The following is a 25223-nucleotide window of genomic DNA, read 5'->3' on the forward strand; positions in this document are numbered from 1 at the left end:
ACAGGTGAACAGCCTTTATAATTATTGGAACAATGATGTATAAAATGAGAAATTGTCCAGTTACTTTTCACTTCTAGACTTCCAACTTCACAAATATGTGCAGCTATATCTCACAGGTGGAGATTTTTTTGCAGAGATCACATAATATTGTGGGAAATCTGATGGACACCAGAAACTTTTTCAATTTTAATAGGTTTTAAGCAGTCCTACACTATTCTGAGTGTAAGAGTCCCCTATTATTTCAGAGATATTCATTAATAGATGATGTTGCACATTGTAATAAAAAGCTTTTACCTCCCAATCCTGATTTGCAAGTTGAATAAAACAAAATTAAATGAAAATTAAACAAATCTTAAGGAAGAAGTTAATATGCATATCTAGAAAATTACCTGTGTGCTCAGATGGAATGAAACCATCACTCCATAGAAATCAGAAAACCCATCCATAGAATTCCAGATCATCTATTCATATGCAACCATATATACTTATGTAATACATGTATTATAGAATGGAAGAAAAGAAATCCATCCAGACAGAGAAGAACTTCTAGTCTTAATTAAAGGAAATCAAGATTGTGAAAAGAAATTTATAGTAATGCAACAAAGGGGTTTTTACAGCAAAAATTGTTGCCTACAGCAACACTGCTAGCCAAAAACTTAGAGTGTTCCTAGCCAGGAAACTGAATTATAGCTATAGCCACACACAAAATTACAGAAGTCAGTATACATCATAGGAACAAATAAAGGTATTTACTAATACATCCATGTAAAAAAAAATGTTTGCCAATACATCCATGTAAAAAAAAATGTTTGCATGTACAGGCACTAAGATTTTCTGTAGATAAGAAGGTTGTAAATAAAATGAGGGGGGGAAAAAAGAAATAGCATATGCAGATGTGACCTTGATTCTTCTATTTAATAAGAACAGTATCTCCTGCTAGTGATTTGTGCAAGATAACCTACTGTCATAGTAGAAATATCCTTTATCCAACTGAAGCTCCTTTGGATCAAAGTTGAATTACATTTTTATATAAAAATAGCCATGTGAGAAGACTTAGATGGTGAGAAGGAAATAGAGATTCAGAAACCTCCAGGAGACTAACATAACAGAACATTGTACAAAAGGCACCAAAACTGGTCCAGAATCAGAGGTTGTGCACCTGTGTCAACACCATACCACACACATGGGAAAAAAAGAAACAGAAAACAGAAGACCAAGCCAACTTGAAGGAAAGGTTTCTCAGCCTCGCCTTAAACCCACATGAATATGGCTACACAGCTATCCAACAGGGCCATGTCAGTGCTGGGCTAAGGTCCGAGCACCACTGCAGTGGAGATGTGCCGCAAGGAAGCTACCATTCAGCACAGCCCAGTAATCTGTTTTCCAGGAGGAATCCCAGCATCCACAGGGGAGGAAACACACCATTGCTAAAAGACAGCCAAGAGCCTGGCTCCAGGCTCCTACAAAATTTTACACACAAGCTTATATTATAATAAACAATTTGAAAGGTTTGAAAAGACTGTCATACAAGGTTGCTTATGCTGAGTGCTCTGACATCCTGTCCCATCCCGCCCCATCCCATCTCCTGCCCCGCTTCTCACTGGCATGTCCCTCTGCAGACGTACCAACCAACAGTCAGGCTACGGATGCATTTTTCACCCCAGCTAACTGCTAACTCTCACGTGCTAACTAACTGGATCTCACTTAGCAACTTCTTCAAAAGTATACAACAAAAACTGAATTTACATCTAATCTGAATATCAGAGATTAAATATATATATTTTTTAAATTAAGAAAAATTATAACAACCTATACTGACGTCTGTGCTTAGTGAAATCTCTATCAAATAATTCAGCAAATGGACAGTGAGCAAAAACACATAAGCGAATGTTTCCCTTACACTCCCTAATACAGGATGACAAAACTTTCTTAAACAATCACTTCAAAAGCTGAAACAAGGCCCCAAAACGAAAACACTGTGACACATCACACAGATTTTAATACCATACATCTTCATAAGCTGGTTTTTTGATTCAAAGTACAAAGTACCAAATACCAGCTTTCACAGCATGAAGCTCAAAGTTTCCCATAAAATTTCATAAGCAGCTCCTACTTACTCGGAGAAAAAAATCACATTTTAGTTTGGTCTTGTATGTACCATCCACAGTAAGAAGTTCAAACAAATACAGTCTTTTTCTTAGCTTTCACCTCAAAGGAGAACAAGTACCACAGTGTAAATATCCTTCTCTGAAAGGAGAAGGCAGGCAGAATTTGGGTCACTAGACAGATGCTTGGGACATTTTAATTAGTACATAATATTTTAAATTACTTATATTTGTCTTAGATATTTAATGTCTTGGGTTTTTTTACCCTTAAAACAGAATTACTGTAGTGAAAAGTTACATTGTGTTTCCTATAGAAAAATCATATGAGCCATTCTGATTATACTTCTCATTCCTGATACTGTTTTGAGGTACTACCTTGGGCACTATGAAACCAAAGCAATCTCTGGTGCAAAGTTCAGAGCAAAGAAAGGTGTGTTTAAACAAGGCACAAATCAGCAAGCTTTCAAGAGCTTATCAACTGACAACCAACCACAATTTAGAAACTGCACTTTAATTTACCTCATTACAGTGTGGGAATCCAAGCTGGACTTTTGTTTTTTTCTGTGAGGCAGGCTGCATGATGCCACGTGCAGGTGATGAGGGGAAGGCAGATTATCCGCAGCTCTGTAAAAGGTGCGCACGTGTTCCCTGCTGTGCAATGCACCTGGATCCCAAGGATCTCTTCTCACATCACAGCCTGCCTTTTGCAGGTAGACATGCACACGACTGAATCACTGGACGGTGTGAGTCAGGACTAAATGAGCCAGAGATGAAGCTTATGCTAGCTTTAGAGTGCCTGCTAAAGGACAAGCTGTACCTGAATTACCTAAAAAACTGTCAGTACAAAGTTAAGGTATCAAAATATCTTTTTAACAAATCTGAACCAATGGAGTTAAAGATCATCAGATGAGCTTCTCAAAGGATGTGGACATAGCCAATACTAGGACTCATAAAAATGACTTATCTTGTCAAATCACAGACCCATAATGGTCACATTAAGCTGGCACAGATGTAGGCTGCTGCCAGAGCATTCTGTCAAATTCCCCTTTCCTGAGGGCTTCCATCACTGCCCTTGTGCCGGCACTGTCACTGATGCAGTCACTTGTTGAGCTAGGTTGAGAAAACAATCTGTCTGAATATAAAACTTGCAAAAAATATTGCTTTCAGTTGGATTTTTTTTTTTTTTAATCTATCTCAACCTACTTCAGTCAGCTCAGAAATGCCAATGCCAGGGGAAGAAAAACATTAGGAAGGCGTAGGTGAGAGGTGTAAGGAAACTCCAGTTTCAGTGATTTCCCTACTCTCTTCAGCCTCTACTTACCTCAGCTTAATATGGCTGTGACCTGCAGCCACTGTCACTGCACATCAAAACTTCTGCTGGTTCAGGACAAGACTCAAGAGGCACTCCAAGATGAAAAAGTTTCAGGAAATAGTGTGGCATCTCTTTCCCGAGATAATACTCTCAATAGAAGAAGAAGATATTTCTCAAGTTTACCTGAAATACAGGCTTCTCGGGAGAAGACGACACAGCCAAGCCATCAGAACAAGCTTAGCAGGACAGGAAAGCCCACCCTCTCAAGGGGTTGTAATGATGGGGATGACTATTCTCACAGTGATAACACCGTTACCAGTGTTCCCTTATCTGGTTGTGGCAAAGGGAACCATGCTGTGAGGCTCTAGCAGCTACCCTACAGAGCTGTTAGACCTTTCATCCTCTGAGCAACTGTGGAGAGAGAAAGCACCTTCCGCCAGCCCATGGTAACCACAGCTCTGGTCTCCTGCTGCGCCGGGCCAGCGAGTCACAGCTCTGTGTGTGACAGCATTTACCAGGGCTTCCTTACTGTTCAGTAGCTGAGGCTTCTGGTTACTGCTCCAAGCCTCTTGCTTTGTGTCTGGGATCACACTCATAACCACAGCTATAACCACGATTATGATATGACTCCTTGGGCCACTACAAGCCTACAAGTACTTTCTGCTTTATTGGTACAGTTAAAAATCTAACTCGCACTCTCTTAGACCAGGGGCAAAGCTCTCTGTTATCTCTGGGTATAGTATACTCCTAGATCTTACTGTTGTATTTTAATAAAAGCAGAGAATTTCTGATAGAGACAATATTTCATCAGTGACCTTGAGTCCTGCCAACTATTGTTCTGACAGTTACATAGAAATCAGCTAAAAACAATCAACTGATTAAAAATAATAAAAAATAAACAATGTACTTTACTGAGCACATTATCACTAAACATTGAGCAAACAATTCTCACACATCCTCTTATGTATTTTCCTGGTTTTCAAATAGGGAGGTGAAATCAAAATATCTGAATTCCCAAAGCCAGAGTAAAAGCTGTCTGGGTGGTTTAGGGACTGCTGGACAGGAAGAAGAGGTAGTCTGAGGAGTGGTAAATTGAAGATTTGTACTGATGCTAAATCAAGCAAAACATGCCAACTGTTCTGCTGCAGTTTGTCACTAAGTATGCATGATAAGATATTTATTTGCTGAAGACAACAATATTCTTACTTTGTTGCTTTCTCATGTGTGGTGCACCTTCAACCATATTTCTAAGCACACTAAAAACATTCACATTTGCTCCGAATCCCATACTTCACCCCAAACCATTTTGAGTTCTCCAACAATACTGGGGGCCTTGCAAAGGAAACATTATATCACATTTTTTGGTCACCTTTTGACCTAAGAAGCCTCACTAGGAAAGAAGAATGTTGTAGAAACATGACACATAAAATCTCTGAAATTCGTATGAAAGCATTTCTAGGCTAACAGGATTGGGATGCTGGAGCAGGAAGGGCAGGGAACAGAGAGTCACAGAACAAGGGGGAATATTGAGCAGCTTATCCTCATGGGAAGGTATGACCAGGTAAGTAACTGTTTCTGTGCACAATTTTATTCTGCTGTAATACAAGAGAGTTGGCACAAAACAGGATCAAAGAATAAGTTCATAGCTTCAGCTTTTTCAGGAGTGCAGAGGGGTAAATTGCTTAGGTGCTCATTCCATAAGGTGCTCAGGGTATCACCAAAAATATACCTCAGAAAATGATGGCTAAAACTGTACTTATGAAATAAATCAAGTCTATTTATTTTTTACACATCCAAATACTAAAAACCAAAACCCCTACTTTTTTCCCCCTATTTATTTGGCTATAAATATTTAAATTCCCTGCCTGAACATGATCATTTTGAGATCAAGAGTCCAAGGCAGAGGCAGGTTCAATGCAAAACCAACAGCCCACTGGCACATTGGAAGTACTCAAAACTTATAAGTGGCGAATTTTTCTTCCCCTGGCCAAGCAGATTTACTGAGGAGTCTGGAGTGACAGTCAGCGACCCATGTGTAACATGAATTTGCAATGCCACTCACAGCAGGAACCTCACTGTATCACTTACTGTAATTATGGCCTCCATTCAGCCATAGTATTCTGATTCATAGGAAAAAAAAAAAAAAAAAGAAGGTGTGCACTCAGTAACTCTAGTAAAAAAGCACTAAAAATAGAGAAGGGTGTTGTCATTGCAAATGTTACCAAAACATGTATGAGTAGCCTTTTAAAACCTTACAGCTTTCAGCTCCAGCCTCACTAGTAACAGTTATGAAACAACAGTAAAATATTTGCAATAACGATAGATTATAAAATTTTTCAATTGAGTGTCAGTACCAGCAGACTGAAAATGCCATTAGTCTTACCCAAAAACAAGTTCAACAATTCTGCTCTTCAAAGAAAAAGAACTTAGAGAAACAATTTTAAAACATTCATTTGATACCACAACTCGAGAGCGAACGTTGGAGTTGAGATTTACACAGCTCTTCCAGCACTTTGTTCATCAGAAGTTCAATTCCAGTTTTGTATAAAGTCTACATGCTTATAACAGCACATCTAGTAATACATTGTATTATGCTCTGTATCATCTAGATTTGTACACAGTCAAGCAAAAAATGGAAAGCCCATAATTAAAATGTTCAAAAGGCCGCTTCACATTCCTTATAGCTAGACAAGCATGACATCTCGTTCCCTTCATGTCATTAAAATAAAAATGCCTACATACAGAGAGCCCTGATTTTTCTCTTTTCTGATATGTAGCTCCACTGATTCAGCAGTTATTCTCATTTTATGTCTATTTCAGGGCTTGACCCAGAGTAGAACCAAAGAGACTGTTTGCACTGATAGTAAAGGGCATTAAATCAAACCTACATCCATGACACAGAATAATTTAGGTCACCTAGTGAACTGGGCTTATTGAAATCATGTTGTTTTATCATACTGACAGATGCTAAGTGGAAGTGCAAGAAACAGTGACAATGTCTACACAATGAGAACTGCACTGAAAAAGAGGAGCTTGAGCACATCTACAGCTCAGAAAGGACATGCAACTCAAAGTGAGTTCCACCAGGATGCTTAGAAAAACAAGATGGTGTGACTGAAATATATACAATTGGCTGAGGTGGTAATTAGCAGCGAGGAAGTGATTCTACCTGTGTAGGTGACACTCATGAGACTGACACTGAAGTACTACAGGTAATTCAGGCTGGGGGGTGAAGGAGGAGCAAAGTTGAAGGGCAAGTGTAAAGAAGGATGCTGCAAATGCTGAAGAAAAGTGTCACAAAAAGGATTTTCAGACTGAAGAAATAAAGAGACTCAAAGAGAATTATTTGCTCTGTCTACCAAGATAAAATAGAGTAGCAGCTTGACAACAGGTAACAGGCACTAGGAGGGCTTTTTAATCAATTGGAAAGGCATAGCAAGAACCAAAGGCAGGAGCAAGATAAATTCGAAGAAGAAATAAGATGCAAACTGGGGGGAGGAGGAACCCCATGAAGCAGGAATCCAGAATCAAGGAAGCAGGAAATGTTGAGATACCATGTCTTGCTGTCAGTAGATCAAGTTACTGGGATTAATACACCAATAACTAAGCAACACATTAAGGGTCTGCAGTACATATTTATACATTCATGGAGTACAAAGACACAAAAGCAATTCTAAATAAAGCAAGTTAATGCACTGTTGCCTCTCAGCTCTATTCGAAGATATTGGTAAGCATCAGACAATAAACATGGTTCAAATTAGCACGCAAATCCAAATCCAGGCAGGAAAGACGTTTCTAATGCATTCAGATTAAGACTGTGCTCATGTAGAGTCTGTTGACTTAGCAGATAAAAAGACTGATATGATTTCAGAAGGTCAGTTGTAGTGTGATAGATCTTTGCTTTGCAGAATGAAGATACTGTGCTGAGCCATCCATACTGGCATCACGAAAGACAGGTTACAGGGGTTAGGGACAACAAATGCTGTGATGACATGGAGAACCTGAAATCTGTGCTGTACTAGTCGATTGCAAATGCAACTGCAAAAGGCTCCACTAACTTAAATCAGTAGTGAGTAATCAGCTTGTGAGTTTGTTGCTTGTACGCTGAGCATTACATGTGTTCCTCACAGCGCTTTAGTCCTTCATACTGGATTTCAATTCCAAGAGTGAGTCACTGGTGGGAAAATGGGGGAAAGGAATGAGAGCTTTTCTCTCTGAAAGAATAGAGATGGAAACTGCCCTTGGAAAAAAGCATGAATTCATGCTTACTACTAGATTTCTTCTTGGCTTAAGATCCAAACTATTAAGCCTTCAGATTAAACTGAGCAAATATTTGAACAATGAACGAGGCAGATTATTCTGGTAAGGAAAGAATAAACTCTTCTTGTACGTGTGATTTTTAATATCTATTATGGTCAACATTTGAAAAGATCATATATTGTGGGCAATTCATAGGAGAAGTCTTTGTCATTTTTCCAAGCTCAAAGGACATCTGTCATCCGGTTTCTTTCTCAGGGAGATCAAACAGCGAGTACTTTAGATCACAGCTGTCTGTAGAAAACACCAAGTATTTTATGCCCCTCACTTGTCACCCATCGCCACAGTGAACACAGATGCTACCACTACTAAGTTAGTAAAGCCCATATTTACAAAAACATATAAAAATAAATATTTCGTTTTATGCAGGCTTACACAGTAACCCAGAAAACCAGCACTTCTCTAGAACAAAACCCAACTGAGACCCCCTGCCTTCGCTGCTGCACAGATCCAAGCTTCAGCTGGCATCTCCCAAAGTTACACGGATTCAATAATGAAGTGGGACAGTGAATCAAGGGGACTGCAGGCCCGATCTAGCAGGTGTCATTCAAAAGAGGAGACCTCAGATGGCGGCAATTTCTCTCTTACAGTCGGTGAGAGTTACAGCACTCTTTCCAGAACTGGTCTGGGGTTTAGTTCCATCTCAGGGAAACCCAACTCATCGCTCTGTTTTGCAAGTAAGTACTGGCAAACCAACCGCAAGATTTAAATAGGGCCAATAAGGGAGGGTGCATGTGACTGCATGGCCTCTGGGCAAGAGAAGGTGTGTTCTAGGCTCTATGAAATGTTGGGAGTCCTTCTTAACAAGTCATTAGCAATACGAAGATTCATAAGTCCTTCAGGAACATATGATGTTAAACAGGCACTGGCTTGCAAAGCTTCAAAACTCAAATGGGTCTTTTGATGTAAGTTAAAGAAGTGCACATGAAGTGGCAGCAAAAGTGCATGTGCTCGCTGCTGGCGAGCAAGCGCAGCAACTCCCTGGAAACAGGTACAGGGAGGCTGTGACTCGCATGACAATCTGGTGCAGCATGTGAGACACCACAGAACAGCAGCATCCCAGATAGGACACAGGCACGGAGAGAAAAGCCAACCTTCAGCAGCCACCATATTTAAAATCATTTATCTATTACTCAGGCGCATTTTACACTTGGCTCTTGAAAACACTCCATAGCAGAAGTTTATTTGCCTCATGCACTGGTATGCACACAGTTAGTTCTGCATGCACTCTGCATGAATTCACTTGTAGTTTTTCTGTATCCTATTCCCCATCCATTGAATACTACAGACTTGGTCTTAGCCTTATAATCACATTTAAAAAACAATTTTACATATATATATACACACACATATATATACATACATACACTCACTCTACAGGACAGAAAGAGTCCTGCAGAGGACTCTGGATGGCATTTGATTGCCTGAGGTTAAACCCACGCAGCCACATGAGAAGACTGTTGTTATCTGAAACACCTACATGTGGCTGACAAATAAGACACAGGACCTGCAGTCCTTTCTGCCACAGCAGACAGGTTAAAAATTCCCAGCAAGGAACCTAAATGGAACTGGAAGTCTATGCTTAAGGGTGTAGATTTCATGAGCATGAGGGTGACATGCCTACAAGCAGTCATTGGAACAGGGTGTTGGACTGAAACCTGTTTGATTCACTCTTACTTTCCACAGTCCATATAACAACAAATGGTTTCATGGCAAAAACAAGAAGAAATTATTTAAAAGCTTGCACACGGACATCATAAAGAAAAGGAGATGACACCAAAATGCAAGTAGCATAACAGCCAGTAAAGCTATGGGTTAAATGGGTTAAAACTGGGAAGTAAGAAAACTGGAGCAATTTGGAAAAGAGCGCTATTAAAATTGAATTTCATACTGGGTAATCCGCCTTTGTGATTTTTCTAAGTTCTTAAATAAATACTTAGGTATACCACAGAAGTCACCCACAATCAATATCTACACTATAAGGAGATATTCTTTTAACCATTACTTTAAAGTAAAATGTAAAATAAACTTCTTTATGGCTAAGATGACAGCTCTGATGCTATTTTGTGCATCACCACTGTCAAGGCAATATTCCTAAACTGTCAAACTTGGAAGTAATCACACCGAAGCTGTTCTAGATTTTAGTCTAGTGAACCAATGGTGAGGTAAGCTTTTCCTAAAGGAATATTTCACAGGTTCATTGTGTCTTAAAGGACCAAAAAAAGTACAGAAAAGTAGTTCAACAACCTAGTAGATCAGTAAAATTCTTAACTCTTATGAAGCAAGACTTCTTGTATGCCTGAAGGAAAAAATAAATGGTGAGGAAGTATAGCCCTTTCCTAGGGTGCCACTTTGTTTGGAGCACAGCCAGTGTATCTTTTTTCCAGGATGTACCAGTGCCATGCTTCCCCAACCCTCCAAAGACAAAGCAATCTCTAACAGGCACTATTTTGAATGCCTATGAAAAAAACAATTCAACATAGTTTATTCATCTCTCCACAAGGGCTGCTTCATTACAGCTGGCACTGTATTATTTTGGCTTCCTAATATTCTGATCCCTGTTAAAAATTACGGAGTTTTCAAATTAGCAGCGAGATGCTAACCTAGATACTGAATGTTGTAATTTTGATATTTTTTGAAAAGGCAAAATAAGCTCAACTTCACACCAGTAATAAAATGCAGACTCTGGACTGCAGAACTGGTGCTCTTACACACTGTGCAGAGCATAATGGCACAAAATATTTCAGAATGATACGGGTTTGGGCATCATTATCACACAGCTCTGCACATCTTGGGAATGTTGATGAAGAAGGAAAGTAGGTAGAGAAATGGAAACAAATCCCACAGAAATGTTACAATGTGTCAGAAAAGTTTTGTTTGTTTTTAAAAAGACCAAAAAGTAACAAGTGGTCATTCCCCTCCCTCCCTGCCCCCATGAAAATAGTATTCCCAACCTCTCTCACTTCAGAAGTAGGAGGACACTGGGGATCCAGGGCATGAGGGAACAGATGAATCAGGACTAAGGAGTTGAGATCCTGGCTAATGAAAATGGGAGAGACAGGACCGAGGTCCAAATTTAGAGCAGCACAGCAGAAAGGCAGAGAGGTGTCCTTTAGGATCTCAGTTTAATGAGCTAAATGGCATCCGAGCACAGCCTGTAAAGCCATAACGCTACCAGGGGAGGAACTCAGGCAAACTAACTGTGGGAATCCCCTGTTCTGCGCAGCTTTAGTGTACACATTTATATGCTATAATTAAGGAAATGAGACTGCTTTTCACATTTATTCCCCCTTGCACTCCCTTAATCCCACATCAGAACAATTTGTGAAGGATCACCATTACTTGCATGGCAATGTCTCAGTTTACCCTGGAGGCTGTGCCCAGAAGCAGCTGCAGAGGAGCGAGAACCTGATGAGATCGCTGCTCCTAACAGTGTCGCTTTAGCACAGGAGACAAATTTCTAGGATAAAGAAGGGTCCCCCCAGGACTGTGCTAATGCATCCAGGGCCTCTGGGGACTAAGAGCAACTGCAGCTTAGAGGCATATATCCAGGCAGCCCCACATTAAAAAGGGGGGACAAACTTGACAGTTTACAGATATACAGATCCTTATTCAGAAGTTATCCCAAGGAGCGGGGAAACTTTTTTTTCTTGTTCCTCCTGCATGAGAAGTTTGAGAAGAGGTAAAAACACCACAAGCAAAAATACAGAAGCTGGTGGATTTTGTGATTTTCTTGCAGAAACACACGTATTTTTCATTCAATAGTGAACAACTAGATCTTCAGTGCCCTTATATATGTAGCTAAGGTCTTATTAAAGCGGGGTTGATAACTAACATTACTTATGGAGAAGGAAGTACCTCAACAAAAAGAGAGGCATGGCTTTATGGTTCAAACACAGGGTAGGCTGTATTTCTCAGCTCAGTTCTTGCCTCTGCCACGGACTCGTGGTGCATCAGTTATTTTTTTGTTCAGGGTGACACCCTGTACTTCCTTTTAGCTTGTTTTAATCAGACTACAATGTCTTTGATCAGACATGCTCTTCCTATGGACGTATGGAAACAGTGTGACAGTTTCAATACCTTCCCAGTTTCAGCTGGTTTCTCAGCATTAATGAAAGTCCCATCTTTATCAATGGGACCTTTGTTGACAGTTTCAGCAAGGAAGAGGCAAGACTGAATGGGCCATAAAGACAAAACTCTCCACACAGCACTCTCTCTGGTCATTGCCATGAAAAAGCCAGCAGTGCTTCTGCCTGCATTAAACACATGCTGTGAGGCACTAGGAGGTCCTCAGCCTTCATACGAGCGCAGCTGGCTTCTTTGCCCGTTATCAGTTGCACCTTTTAAGCAAAATGACAAATGCTTTAAAAAGTTTATCTCGTCCTTACCTGCACCTTCCTTCCGTTTACCACAGTAAAAATAAATAATAATAATAACGGAAAGTACAAAGCACCAAAGAGGTTGTATGAAAATCTACGCGTTGCATCCCACAAACAGGCTGACGCCAAAGACCCTGGGGTCCAGCTCCGCCCGCAGCCGCGGGGCAGCACCCACCACCGCACCCTCCAAACCCGCCACGCGCCCGGCCTAAAAACGCACCGACCAGAAAGTCTTTTAAAAAACGCACCGACCAGAAACAATTTGCTCTCAACACCGACAACGCACCCGGGCGGCCACGGGGCTGTTTTCAGCTACAAACACCTTGACAACAGCCGGCGCCTGCTCTTGGCACTCGGCTCTCAGCAGCCCAGCAAAACGCCCGGGGTTCCCACGACGTGCGGGAGTTATTAGGGAAAGGGGTGAGAAAAAAAACAAACCAAAACAAAACAAACAAAAATACCGAACAAACAAACAAAACAAAAACAAACAAACAAAAAAACAACAACAAAGGAAAACCCGTTCGGGAGGATGCGGGACAAAGCGCAGAAATGGGGAAACCCTGCCAGCCTCCGGGGGCCGGAGAAAGCACCTTCTCCCCGCGCAGCGGCTTCCCGCGGAGCCGGCTCGGCTCCTCCTCCGCGGCCGCCGCTCGGGCCCCGGGCACACCTGCCGCCCGCACCGCACCGCACCGCGCCGCGCCGGGCCGGGCCGGCCTCCCCCCGTCGCCGCTCACCCTTCGGGGGCGTCGCCGCCGCCGCCGCTGGGGTGGTAGGCAGTGAGGACCACGCCGCGGGAGCCGGACCGCCAGCTCATGGCGTGCGCCGCCGCATCCCTTCTGGGGACGCCGAGGCGGAGCGGGGCGGCCCGGGCCCGGCCCCGGCCCGGCGCGGCCCAGCCTCCCCCGGAGGGCCGGGTGACTGCAGCGCTTCCTGCGGCCCGGCGGGGCCGCCGCCGCCCTCCGCCGGCCCGTGCCCCTCCCCTCGCCTCCCTCCTCCCGGCTCGGGCACCCGGCGGCGGCCGCTCACCAGCGCGGCGCGACGGGACCGAGCGGTCTCCGGGCGCGGGTACCCGCGGCGTGCGCCTGACGGCCCGGGACCGGCGCCGGGCACCGGCAGTTCGCCCCGGGCACCGGCACGGGGCACCCGTTTCTCGCCCCGGGACCGGCCCAGGCACCGGCCCCAAGCACTGGCTGCTCACCCCTTGCACCGGCCGCGGGCACCCGTGTCTCTCCCCGTTCCCCGGGCCAGGCACCGGCGGCTCGCCCCGGGCACCAGAGGCTCACCCCGGGCGCCGGCAGCCGCCCCACCCGCGCCAGCCTTTGGCGCGCTTCCGTGCGCCATGTATGTCGCGTTAAAGAACAGCGCCTTTGGGCCAGGCCGGGGTTTGGTTTAAGGCATTGCAAAGGGATCGGTCAGTTACGGAAAAGTTGCTGCAGTTCCAGACCCGAGCAGGTCAGCGGCACCGCCGCTGCCGTGTGCCACACGCACACCGCCGCTCCCGTGCAGGCGGCTCGCAAGGCCGCGGCGTCGCACACGCGCCACGGCGATGAGGGAAAGAAGGAATGTGTTCAGTGTTTGCTTTGCACATCGCCCGTTTCACTGAATCACCACGTTACTCTGTGCTTGGTTTAACTTTTCGTACACAATAATGGTTTATTTTTTTAATTACAAGCTATCATTATAAAAATCACAACAGGTGATAGCGCCAGGTGAGGACACAAGGTGACCGAGCTGCCTCAGAGCTGCTGTGCCTTAAACCAGCCGCCATTAGCTCCAAGGTCACACTATACCAACCAGTGACGGCCGGAGCAGGGCAGCGTTGGGTCGGCCTTTTCGGTAGAGACAGCCTCCTCTGCGCCTCCGCACAAACTCGGAGGAGATGGGACTCACTGCCTTGGAACACCAAGTCTTGAGTTGGTAGGCGGGATCTGTAACACAACACTCAAACCTGGGGTTTTTTTCCATGGCAACAGTAACATAACCTCTACATGTATACATACACTATTTAGGTTTGTAATTTGTGTCTTCATTCACATAAGCATGTGATTTGTCTGAAGAACTTCTCCAAGGCAGCAGTTGACTTTCCGCAGTGTAAGAACGGAAAAGGCACCTCTGTAATGGTTGATCTACTGAACTTGTTCATATAAGGAATTGAGGGTAGGGATGGGTTTTAATAAAGCAAGTCTGCCTCTTCCACGGCTTCTGTAAGATGTTTTATCTGTAGACAGCTGTCCAAGGTATTTTGGCTAAAATATTTTTTGTCTTGTTAATTTTTAATCAAAACTCCCGTATTAAATTTTTTTTAAAAATAAATTATTTATTAGAAACTAGACATAAGTACAAACAGATAAGTTTTGCATATAAATTAGAAAAAAGAACAGGTTTATTTTGAACTATGCAGACTTTTTAATTTTTTAAGATGTACAGTGCATAGAAAAGAGGCTGGTGCTGCCCCACCTCCCCAGATGTTCTCTGACTCCAAAGGGAATAGGTAACAGAGAAGGCACAGCTGCAGTTCTGCTTAAGCAATGGCTTAGTAGCACCACTACAACATCTTAACTAGCAGTATGCACCAAGAGCAGTACACTGAGACAAATTATCTGTGTGTACCTACTCACAGGCACACACACAGAAACAAGGACATGAAACCACTGCAAAACTTGGGATTGTGAAAAGATATCCCTGTACTCCCACTGCAAAGGTACAGCACTCTCTCCACATTTCAGGCTGTGTCCAAAAGGTGAAAATTGGCCTAACTTCTCACATAAACACACAAACAAGACTCATCTGTTTTCAAAAGTGTGTGAGATGAGAAATGTCAATGTACATCAGTACACCTATCTGCTGGTGCCTTTGGCTCCTCCTTTAAATGCACATGTGGTTAACTGTCAAACAGCCTATGCAGAATGCAAAATTATTTTGAAGGACTCAATCTTTTCCTTTTAAACTAAACCAAGAAAAAATAAACATGGAGATACCAGGGGCCTTAGGACCTGGCCATTTCTAAAACTTCAACTAATTGGTTGCATGACAAATACCCCACTGAGTTATAAAACTTCCTTTAAAGAATAGCTAAAAAGTAACAGAAAGAAAAGTAAAAACATTTAAAGCACTCCATGTTTAATAAGTGTTGTCCAAAGCCCTTTGCCCAAACTAAATATGTATCAGGTGCTATAAGAACAAAAATATAAACTTTTTCTTTGATAAGCATCTTAAAACACATTATAATTAAGGCATGCATGCTGCACTGCCACTGTAAAAAGAATGCAGAAACAAGATGTAGTCAATGTGGCATCACCAGGGACTGCTCAAGGAAAATTTTACTGCAAATGGAGAAGGGCAAGAACCTGCCTTGTTCTTGGGGGGGCGGGGGGGGGGGAGCAGATTAAGAATGGCAAAACCCAGAATGAGTTTGTACCAGTCAACTGGAGAATGAAAAAGCTTCTGTAAGTATATCACAAGTAGGGTGGGAAAAGGAGATAGGAAGAAATCAGTTCTATTAATAAATGAGATTAGGGATTAAATTACTGCTAAAACCACCAGAGACAATGATTCCCTCCTTAAATCCATCTTTAATATGACGCACTTCAAACATGGAAGTGGATTTAGGAGCTTAACTCTAGGCACACTTTTTTCTTTACTGTTTGACAACTTGATAGAATCAAACTGTCCTGTTACAACAGCATAGTTTTCTTTGATTAAATTATTCCAGATTTACAGTGGAGCCAACTAGACAGTTTTGACCTACAGATGTATTATTGCTGTAAACTGACATGAATACCACCACTCTCTTTCACCAGTGTATCATCTGCCTAAACCAACTTCTAGTCTGTAATTGCTGAGTTTGCAGTTAATATTCATGTTCTTAACAAGGTACTGGCACACTTATTTGGAAAGTAAGGTTGTTCATAATCAACTAGATAAGAATGCACCATTTGAGGCTTATAGGTTTATGTGATAAAAGGAGATATCATTGAGAAAGGAGATTACAAATCGGTCTGTCTTGCTACAGAATCCAAGACTCCTTCAAAGAGTTTAAATATTTAGATTAAGATGTCATACAGTGCCTTTACACTTAATATAATCAGTCACCACAGCCAAGCAGATCACGCAGGGTTGTCGTGCTCAGTGCTCTCTTTACAAAGCAGTTGCTAAAAAGAGAACTTCTCAGCAGTACCATCCTTCATCGCTGCTTTACAGGGTTTGAATATGCATGTGTTCAACATATGCTTTTGACTCTTCACTGCAGAGCGATTTTTTTCCTTTTTAAAGTTTTCCCAAATAAAAAAATAAATCACACCAATTTTCATATTTTGTATAAATATATGATTATATATTTTATATAGGTGATGGTTGATTTTTCCTATTCCATGTTCCTGATGATGCATCAATTATTGGCAAGTAAAAATGCAATCCACTGAGAAGCACTGGTTTGAGGAAGTAGTAACAGGTGAGCTTACAAATTCAAATTCACAGGCTGACTTCAGTGGCAGCAGATGGATTTTATTCCTGCTGAGGTCCAGAGATGCCTCTGAAACCAACGCTGGAATGTTTAGACAACCAGTGCAGTGCTGCAGTGAAAGTACAATTGCACTTCAGCAATTTAAAAGTATATTTTTAATGCAGGAAAAGTTCACCCTTTCCCTAGCATTATCTACTGTAAAATTTGTTCAGATGGGTTTTAAACTGAGCAGAAAATGTCTCATCAGCTCACTCACCTAATTCACATTCAAATAAAATGGCAGCATTTCCACTGTCCAAATTGTGTTTCCAGGGTTCCAGCTAGGAGCCAGAAAAGACATGAAATGGAAAGTTGTTTGTATATCGTAAGATGAAAACTAACCCTTATTAAGTTTCACTCTTCATATATTGCTGCACTTTATAAAGAACCACATACGTGAATAGTGTTCTGCAGCTCTTAATAACCAATGCTAGGAATAATATAAAAAATATTACAGGTTACATACTCAGGGTATGATTTCTGTTACTTAACTCTTGATGCCTAAACCCATGCAAGTGATTTTATGCTCCACTGAAAGTCCATGAAAGAAATGCACTTTTAGAGGATAAAATCCCCTGCCCTGTGTTAGACATCCAGTTTAGGACACAAAGATGAATCACGCTCTAGAACTGTCTATTTGTTTCCACTGACTAGAAAGGCTCACTACATGAGTAGGTCACATGCAGATGTCCACATCTGTCAGATAAATATGGAAGATGCAACATTCAGTTACAATGTGCACCATATGGCATACACAATGTGGAGTACTCAGTACTCTGAAATGTACAGTACTGGTATGTAGGAGGTGTTTCAGATCAGTTTACATATCCCGGAATTATCAAGGATGGGGATGGAGTCACACACGTGTACACAGAAAGCAGACTTGTACGCAGAAAGTTGGTAACATGTTAACTAGCCAGCACATCGTGAACATTTCTTACGGTCTGATCCTGCAAGCTAATGTGTATCCTATATTCAAATTTTCATAGTATTTTTTTATGGAAAAAAATGTCCAATACTATCAGGAGGCAGCTCGATACATGGGGGAATTTAGCAAGCAAGACACATTAGCACAGAAGCAGCGGCAAGGACATAGCCGCAGGTAAGAGAACAGACACCCTCGCGGCTTTCCCTTCACCTTCTCCCTCACTGCCCTCCATATACATATTTAAGCAGCTGATTTGTTTCCCACACCAAAAAAAAAAAAAAAAAAAGAAGAAAAGAAGAAAAGGGAGGGACACTTCTTACGTTCCTCTCTTTTCTTGCAAGTTGCTCTACAATGTATCTGGTGCACTCTGGTGGCCGCTTCGGTAATTCTTAATTTGATGACTTTGCGAAAGGTGAAACAATAACTACTGATGCTGGTTTTGAGATTATCCATACGAAGACTAATGAGCACATGGATTTATTCTAGTTCATTCAGTTTGATTTTTCTTGAATGCACCCCCTGGAGAAATTCAGATCTCACCCATTGCAGCCCATCTGCTTACTTTACATAAATCATAGGGGGGGGGTGAGTGGTTGAGGTTGTCATCTCATCTGCTTTATGTTTTTGCTCATGGTCAGACAGCTGCTGGATTTTACCCAGAGGTATATCAGTTTCAGTGGCGGTAATTTATCCATGTTTATTTGTAGTGTGACCTTGCACAAACCCTGGTATCAATTCTTGTTTCCCTTTCCCTATCCATATAACAGGGCTAATAATATCTAGCTATTTATGAGGCTTATTCACCATATGTTCAATTACATTGAAAGGTACCAAAAAATGCAGCACATCATTACTTCCCGTTACATCACTATGTTTACTTTCTCTCGGTGCATGATTTAACAGGGATAAAATGGCATGGATTTCTGTATCCACAAGCACAGAGAACAGGTGATAAATCTAGTACACTTTGCAGTATCTCCACATGAGGCATAGGACTTTTGGGGAAAACTCAATACCACAACTGATGTTTTATGCCACTTTTGGAAAGTGGAAAATCAGCATGAATGTTGGGGATTAAGGGATTTTCACTGGTGACTCTGAATGCCCCCTTTCTCTTGAGCTAGTTTTGATACAATTTTGGTTTTATAAACCATGACTTCACATACACCATGAATTATGAAAAGACAGTGTATTTGCAGAATATAATGGCCTCGGTGCTTCTTAATTTTCCCAAGGTGTCACCTAGATGTGGTGCACACTGAATGCATTCACTGCATAGGTAGATGCATACCAGCGTATGAAAATGAAATAAAGAAAAATTTAAAACTCTGGAGCATGATATTTCATGGTCCTGTTCAATCTTGGTTTACATTTGCACAAGGCAGCTGTGATGTTCTGTGATGTGTCTCTTAGGACATGCTACTAGTAAGCGGGCTAACATTTTCTGCATAAAGTTTGCATGTTAACATAATAATTATGCAAATTCAGCAAATAATGCAGTTATAGCTCATTCTGAAATTTCTTATGAGGTATATGGACAGAGTGGTAGGGGGCATTCCCTTTGTTGTTGTGAAGGTGCTATCAGATGAATGCCAGAAATCCTGGGTTTAGCTCTTCTCTTGGACATTGCAACCAACACCAAACCCACTGGTGAGGAAGGAGTGGAGAAGATTCCTGTAACTCACAACTCCACCTCTCTTCTGCTTTGAGTCAGGGAGTATACCCCTATATCCAGCATTTGCAGTGTAACAGTATGGATGAACTGACCAGAGATGGAGATGGTGCTAGCAAGTGTGGAGAACATACTTGAAAATAAATGTATGATTTGCTGCTGTAAAAGACAGGCTGTATCCATCACTCAGGTTCATGGTCTGTGTCAGCTACTTCCCCCCGCCCCCACCTCTGACTTTAGATCAGGTTTGAGTCAGGGCTGGGATAGTTTTTTCAGTCTACATCTGGCTAGGAAGTTGAAACCATGCTCTCTCTCACACATGTTCACTAAGTCTGTCTGCACATTGACTGGGAGCTTCATTATCCTTCTAAGTTTGCTGTTGCCTGCAGATTTGATCACAGCTGAATTTGCAGCACAGAAACATCTGGTGAAGTAAAACATACAGCAGCCACAAAGGAGAAGAGTTTCTTCTGAGTTCAGTCACTCAGAAAAGCTCATGAAAATTGTGACACAATCCTAAACTGAGCAAGCCAGAGCTATCCAGAAATGTCGCTATGAGCTGAGAAGAAATGCTTCAGAACAAAGAAAGGAACAATTGCATGAGTCATGGGCTGCAAGAAAGAAAACCACTTCTCTGTAAGTGCTTTGAAACTGAAGATTACCCAGTAAAACTTCAAGTTAACACAAAGCAAAATACCCTCAGTTCTTTCTAATTGACAAAAATATTCATTTTGCATCATTCTTTTTCATCCCAAACAAATCTTAGAAAAATGTTTCCTTCTCTCACATCTTACACAATGCATTCAAATTCAGCCACCCTTAATATGGAATATTTCAAGCTGTCAATATTTTTGCTATTTTGAATTGAAACAATCTTCTGAATTCAACATGAATTAAAAAAATGGTTCATATCAACTCAGAACTGCATTTCCCAGAAATTTAACTAAAATCCAGAAGGGCACCATACTTTAACCACATGTGAAATCCTGACTACAGTTTGAGAAATATATTAATGGGATGATATCGCTTAAAACTGTGTCTATAAGTATCAGAGACAAATCGTAAAGGAGGAAAAGAAGTCGCCACATTCTTGCTTGTCTTGCCTTTTTTAACTGCTTACCAGGCTTGCTTCTGTTATGCTTGCATTCTGTAAAAAATCAGCATTAACACAACCAAATTTTTTTCTACGTCTTTTGCATAAATTAGCTTTGACAGTAACACTTAGAACTTGTAACTTTGAATTAAATTTGAATGTAAGTGTATGATATTCAGAATTGGAAGCTAATTTCCAATAGCATTATGGCAACAAATATTGGCCAAATTTTGCACAAAGAAATGCACAAACACAAACTGCAGGAAAACAAAATGATTGTTTGTCTCTGGTAGTACTTCTGATGCTTTTTATTTGCTCTTCATAGCTATTCAAAAGTAACTCTCACAAGTAACAGCTACAAGGAAAATTAACATGAGTACTTGTACAAGAAATAAATATTTGAGTTTTTCTTTGTTTGTGATTGAAAGCAGCAGTGAGAAAGCTGAAAAAATACCAGTCATACAGCACAAATAATAAAAACTCAAAGCACTATTACAGCTGTACTGTAGTACCATGTACCTAGCAATAACTATAAAGTTCACGAGTATTTTTAGACTGATGCATAGCCACACACACTAATCACAAATAATTTCAAAGAAAGCATCAAATTTGTAGCCTCTAAGGCCTCAGTCCTCTAAGGGTAATTTCTGACAGTCACAAATGACTAGATTTAACAAATCACTTGTTGCAGCTAATTTGCTCATCTCTGACTGCAGAGAAATTGTGATAGACAGGTTTGTAGAGCAAAGTTCAGGCAGAGCTGCAGAAATACAAGGCAAGAATATACTACCACTGCTGTGTATTTTGGAAGCAATTGCTGGTGTTACAGAAGGCTAAACTTGAAAGTTTGCCTACATCAGGGTATCACCTGTGTAGTTTCTGCAGGAAAAACATAACGTTTGCAGCTCACTTGGAAAATGTTCACCAAAAAAATGGTATTTATGTTATAGCAGTTAGATTCACTTTGATTTAATATAGTATCTTACTATTTAATAACTCACGATATGTACAGTATTGTTCACCGTATGTCCGGAGGAAAAAAAAAAAAAAAGAAAAGCTGAAGTATCTTCTAAATAAGTATGCATATGGGGAAAAGCAATGTAAATGTATGTAAATGTAAACATATACATAACATAAATATTATGAGGGTATCTATGATCAAGTCTCCTGAAATTTCAATCTATGAAATGCAATTGTAGCTTCATTGGGAGAAATTAATATGATGATGAACAAAATCAGAACACGAGTGCACAGCACAAAACAGGCAGGGAAGTGGGGTGGTTTGCAGAGGAGGATGCACACATGTACCCAGCAAGAGGGAAGAGCACCCAGGGAATGGCTCCAAGCCATACAGCTGCCCCAGGAAAACAGGGCTCCAAGCGACCAGTCATGACACGCAGTTGTGTCAGGGTTTGGTCTTTGATGAGGAGTCATCTGCAGCCCTTGGCTAGTGCTCTCAAACCAGGGGGGTTACATCTTGGCACTTGAAATTTCATCAATGGAAATGGTGTTACTAACTTGCATCAGTGGAAGCATGCCTTTTCCTCAGGGACAGAAAGCAATTCCCAGGATTGGGGAACACCGCCCCTTCTATATTTTCATGTATTTTTACTAAAACAAAATCAAATTGCCAGAAGGCACTATAATCTGGTCACTAATGTTTCTATCTCAGAATTTATGTGAGTCCACCCGTCTCTTATCATGTGACAAATTATCTAAAATATGAAGGAATCGGCAGCTTCTCTTTTCTACCCTTCCTTGACCATAAAAGAAAGCGCTATATTACTTTACATACTGTGAACTTGCATTTAAGAGAGACACAGAGGCAAAGAGCTGAGGACCACATTTTGCGTTAATGAAAGGTAACATTTTTGAAGGGGCACATCGTTTCCACCCAGAGTATCATCTCTTTATCAGTAATCATGCAATTTAACAATCCCTGTATAGTAAGTAGGCTGGATAAGCTTTTGTTTTTACCTTTTTTTCCAAACTCATCTTTAAAACTGAAATATAAGAAGTAGGCACCTTCAGTAATTTGAGTATTTCACAACTTCTCACTGAAAAGAGACTCATCTTGTATGTGAGCATGTATGACAATGAAACTTGGCAGAAAACATTACAAAGAAGATACTTCTGATTCCATGAGCTCTGCTACTCTTGAGGGAATTTAGCACCTATTTAATTTAACTTTGTTTTGGAACGTGTTACAGAAGTACATGTGGGGATAATCATCTGTAGGAGCTTTCATCACCTGCTGGCTGATGTACAAAATCTTCAACTACACACAAGTACCTCTGCTCTGGGAGAGTCTACAATTTTCCCAGAATTGTAACAGTGATATTAACAAATATCATAAAATTACATTTCTGTTTGCTTCGCTGGTTAGGGGTAATCAAGCAGTAGTCATATGAAAATCATATTGCTTGTGTTTTGCTTCTCTCTGTGCTATCACATGTAATCTGGATTTAAGAGGACAAGCTACAATCTGAAGGACAAATCGGAAGCACGGCAAAACCAGCACACAGGCCACAAACAAACAAGCAAGCCTCAAATATTATCCAAATGTTTTTTCTCCCTCATTGCCTGCATATGCAGACATATAATGACCAGCACTTGCCTCCAAATTTTTTAATTGCCTAATTAACACTACCATAGATTGTGTTAAGTTCTATTCTTATGGAGACAGAGATGATAAATATTGGTAAGTAGATAAAAGGCAAATTGATAAATGATATGGTAAATGCCCACATTGTAGAACAAGAAATTATCAGATTGCAATAGCTGGGATCATCAGTGCTTGTGAAGAAGGCAGCCTTACTTCATCAAAGGCTGAAAAAGCTTTGGAAAATGGGGTTATAAATGACAGGACAGAACACAGCAGCTTTTCTACAGCCAGAGCACGTGAAGTAAAATGTTGACCCCACTGGAGTCAGAGACTAAGCCTCTGCTGATTTTCCTGGAACTACGATTTCAGTGCCAAGTTCCTGTCCTGTGAGCTCAACATCAGCTGCAACACTTGGGCTCCGCTATGCTCATGTCTGAGGGGTATGCAGGAGAGGCGGGCACCAGCATGGCTCCTACCAGGACTTCAGTCCTCTTGCTTTGCTGCTGGCCTGGTGCAGCTGGAGCTGCACAGTCCACTAGCCTGTTTGGGCTTGTAAATTATCTTCTGATTAATAAATAAACAAATTAATGAGTGAATTGTTTGCTCCCTGGGTTTTGGATTCATAAAATGCTTGTAATATTTAAATTGCTTTTTCCTTGTGGGGTGGTGGTTTTTTTCATTGGGGATAATTATAGGACAACCAAATATTTTCTTATTATGCTTTCTGTTTGTGTTTTTTGCTTAGATCACCATTTATTTCAACATCAGTCTTTGTACTACACAGGTCTTTTATGAAATAGTAATATGGTAAAAAATTTAGACTACCTTTTCTTTCAGGTAAAAAAAAAATAGACAGGAGAAGGGAACAGCAATGTGAAACTCCACAAGGATTCATGTACTATTCTTCCCCTCAGTGCTTCCACTGAAATGATGGGATTACCTGGTGTCAGCTCCCTCTCCCCTTCTCGTTCAGAAAGACATCTACAGTTCAGGCTGGGCACTTGTCAACAGTACCCAATTCTGGAGCACTTCCCAAAAGAATTAGAAGAATTATGGAAAGGGGGCTTTCTCACTAGGGCCTTCTACACTTTACCCAGAACGGGTAAAGAAAAAAGATCCTAGTGTAGATAAATTCTAACAATACAAGAGTACTTGTAACGTTTAATACCTGTTCAGGTATTTAGGTGGCTGTAGCAGTATAAAGTGCTTTTCCACTGCAGCTGCAGTAAGGCTTTTACTAGTACAGCTATTGTTTTTAAAAAAACTCACTGACATAGGCTGGTTTTCAAGAGTGCAGAAGCCCAGCAATGACTCACAAAAATTAGGAAAATTAATCTTCAGCCATTGAACCTTCAGATATCTATTAGTTTTAGTTTTACCAAAGCAGCAGCACAGAGACCACGTCTCTGTATGCTGTTTCTGGGGCTCCTGGCCATGAATAAACAGTTAAGGGGGAAAAGCTGCATGCCTGCCAAAATAATTCTTTCTTCTTTTCTTAGCCTGGTAGTATCTTCCCTTCAGTCACTTTGGGGCATCACTAAAAATTAAGATAAAATTGCTATAAAAGATTATTGTTACAATAAGAGCAGATGCTCAAAGGAGCAGATTTCAAGCTGAACATTTTTCTTTTCCCTAGCCCCAGTTTGAGAGTTATCTATTTGTGGAAGCATCAGGTTCTACAACATTATCTATGCAAAGTGCTTTTCATTACAGTAATCACAGGAAGATATTTTCACAAGGAATCAGCACAATGTATAATGTGTGCTATAATGTTATGCAGAAATATATATTACAATATGTAACCAAAATAGTTTTAAATGTCTTAAGTGCTGCCTAAAGTACTTGTTACACGGACAAAACTGAAATGTTGTTTTTCCCCATGAAGCAAGTACATCATTTTTTAGCTGCCAACAAGCTGTGAAATAGTAATAACTTTAGGATGTTGCCATATCCCACCACCATGAATGCCAGTCTCCAGGGGCTTCAAGTATCCTGCTTTAGTCAGAAGAATTCCATAGTTTTAAGTAGAATATTATAACTATTTTAGTCAATGTAATTTCTCATTCTTTTGACTGCAGATAAGTATTTTAATTAAAAGCAAGGCTAATATTTTAAAATAAAAGCTTCAACACAGTTGCTTTGCAAGGACCCAAATTTCAAAGCTTAAGGACTCAGTATGTGTATTTTGTATTATTCACATTTAGGGACAGAAAGTACAGAAGTGTTGGAATAGATGATTATGTACCATTCCTAAATTATAGGCATATAGCAAAATACAGAGGAACACTGGGAATATACTTACAAATCTACC

At 41.0% G+C, this 25223-nt stretch overlaps 1 protein-coding gene across 3 annotated transcripts in view; it reads right to left on the minus strand.

Moving 5' to 3' along the window:
- Nucleotides 1-25223, minus strand: part of ARHGAP18 (Rho GTPase activating protein 18) — a 96297-nt gene that overhangs the window by 54952 nt on the left and 16122 nt on the right. Inside the window, exon 1 of one of the 3 annotated variants that reach the window (XM_074862477.1) lies at nucleotides 13312-13375. The exons of 1 other annotated variant lie outside the window; for it this stretch is intronic. Coding sequence is in view for 1 of the 2 variants with exons in the window: in XM_074862474.1 (XP_074718575.1) it covers nucleotides 12848-12927 (80 nt within the window). In the remaining variant the exon portion in view is untranslated. Of the gene's footprint in view, nucleotides 1-12847; nucleotides 13073-13311; nucleotides 13376-25223 lie in introns of those variants that run through there. One more of the 3 variants, XM_074862474.1, reaches the window with a different exon arrangement.

This window comes from Strix uralensis, chromosome 3 (genome assembly GCF_047716275.1).
Source record: "Strix uralensis isolate ZFMK-TIS-50842 chromosome 3, bStrUra1, whole genome shotgun sequence".
NCBI lineage: Eukaryota > Metazoa > Chordata > Aves > Strigiformes > Strigidae > Strix > Strix uralensis.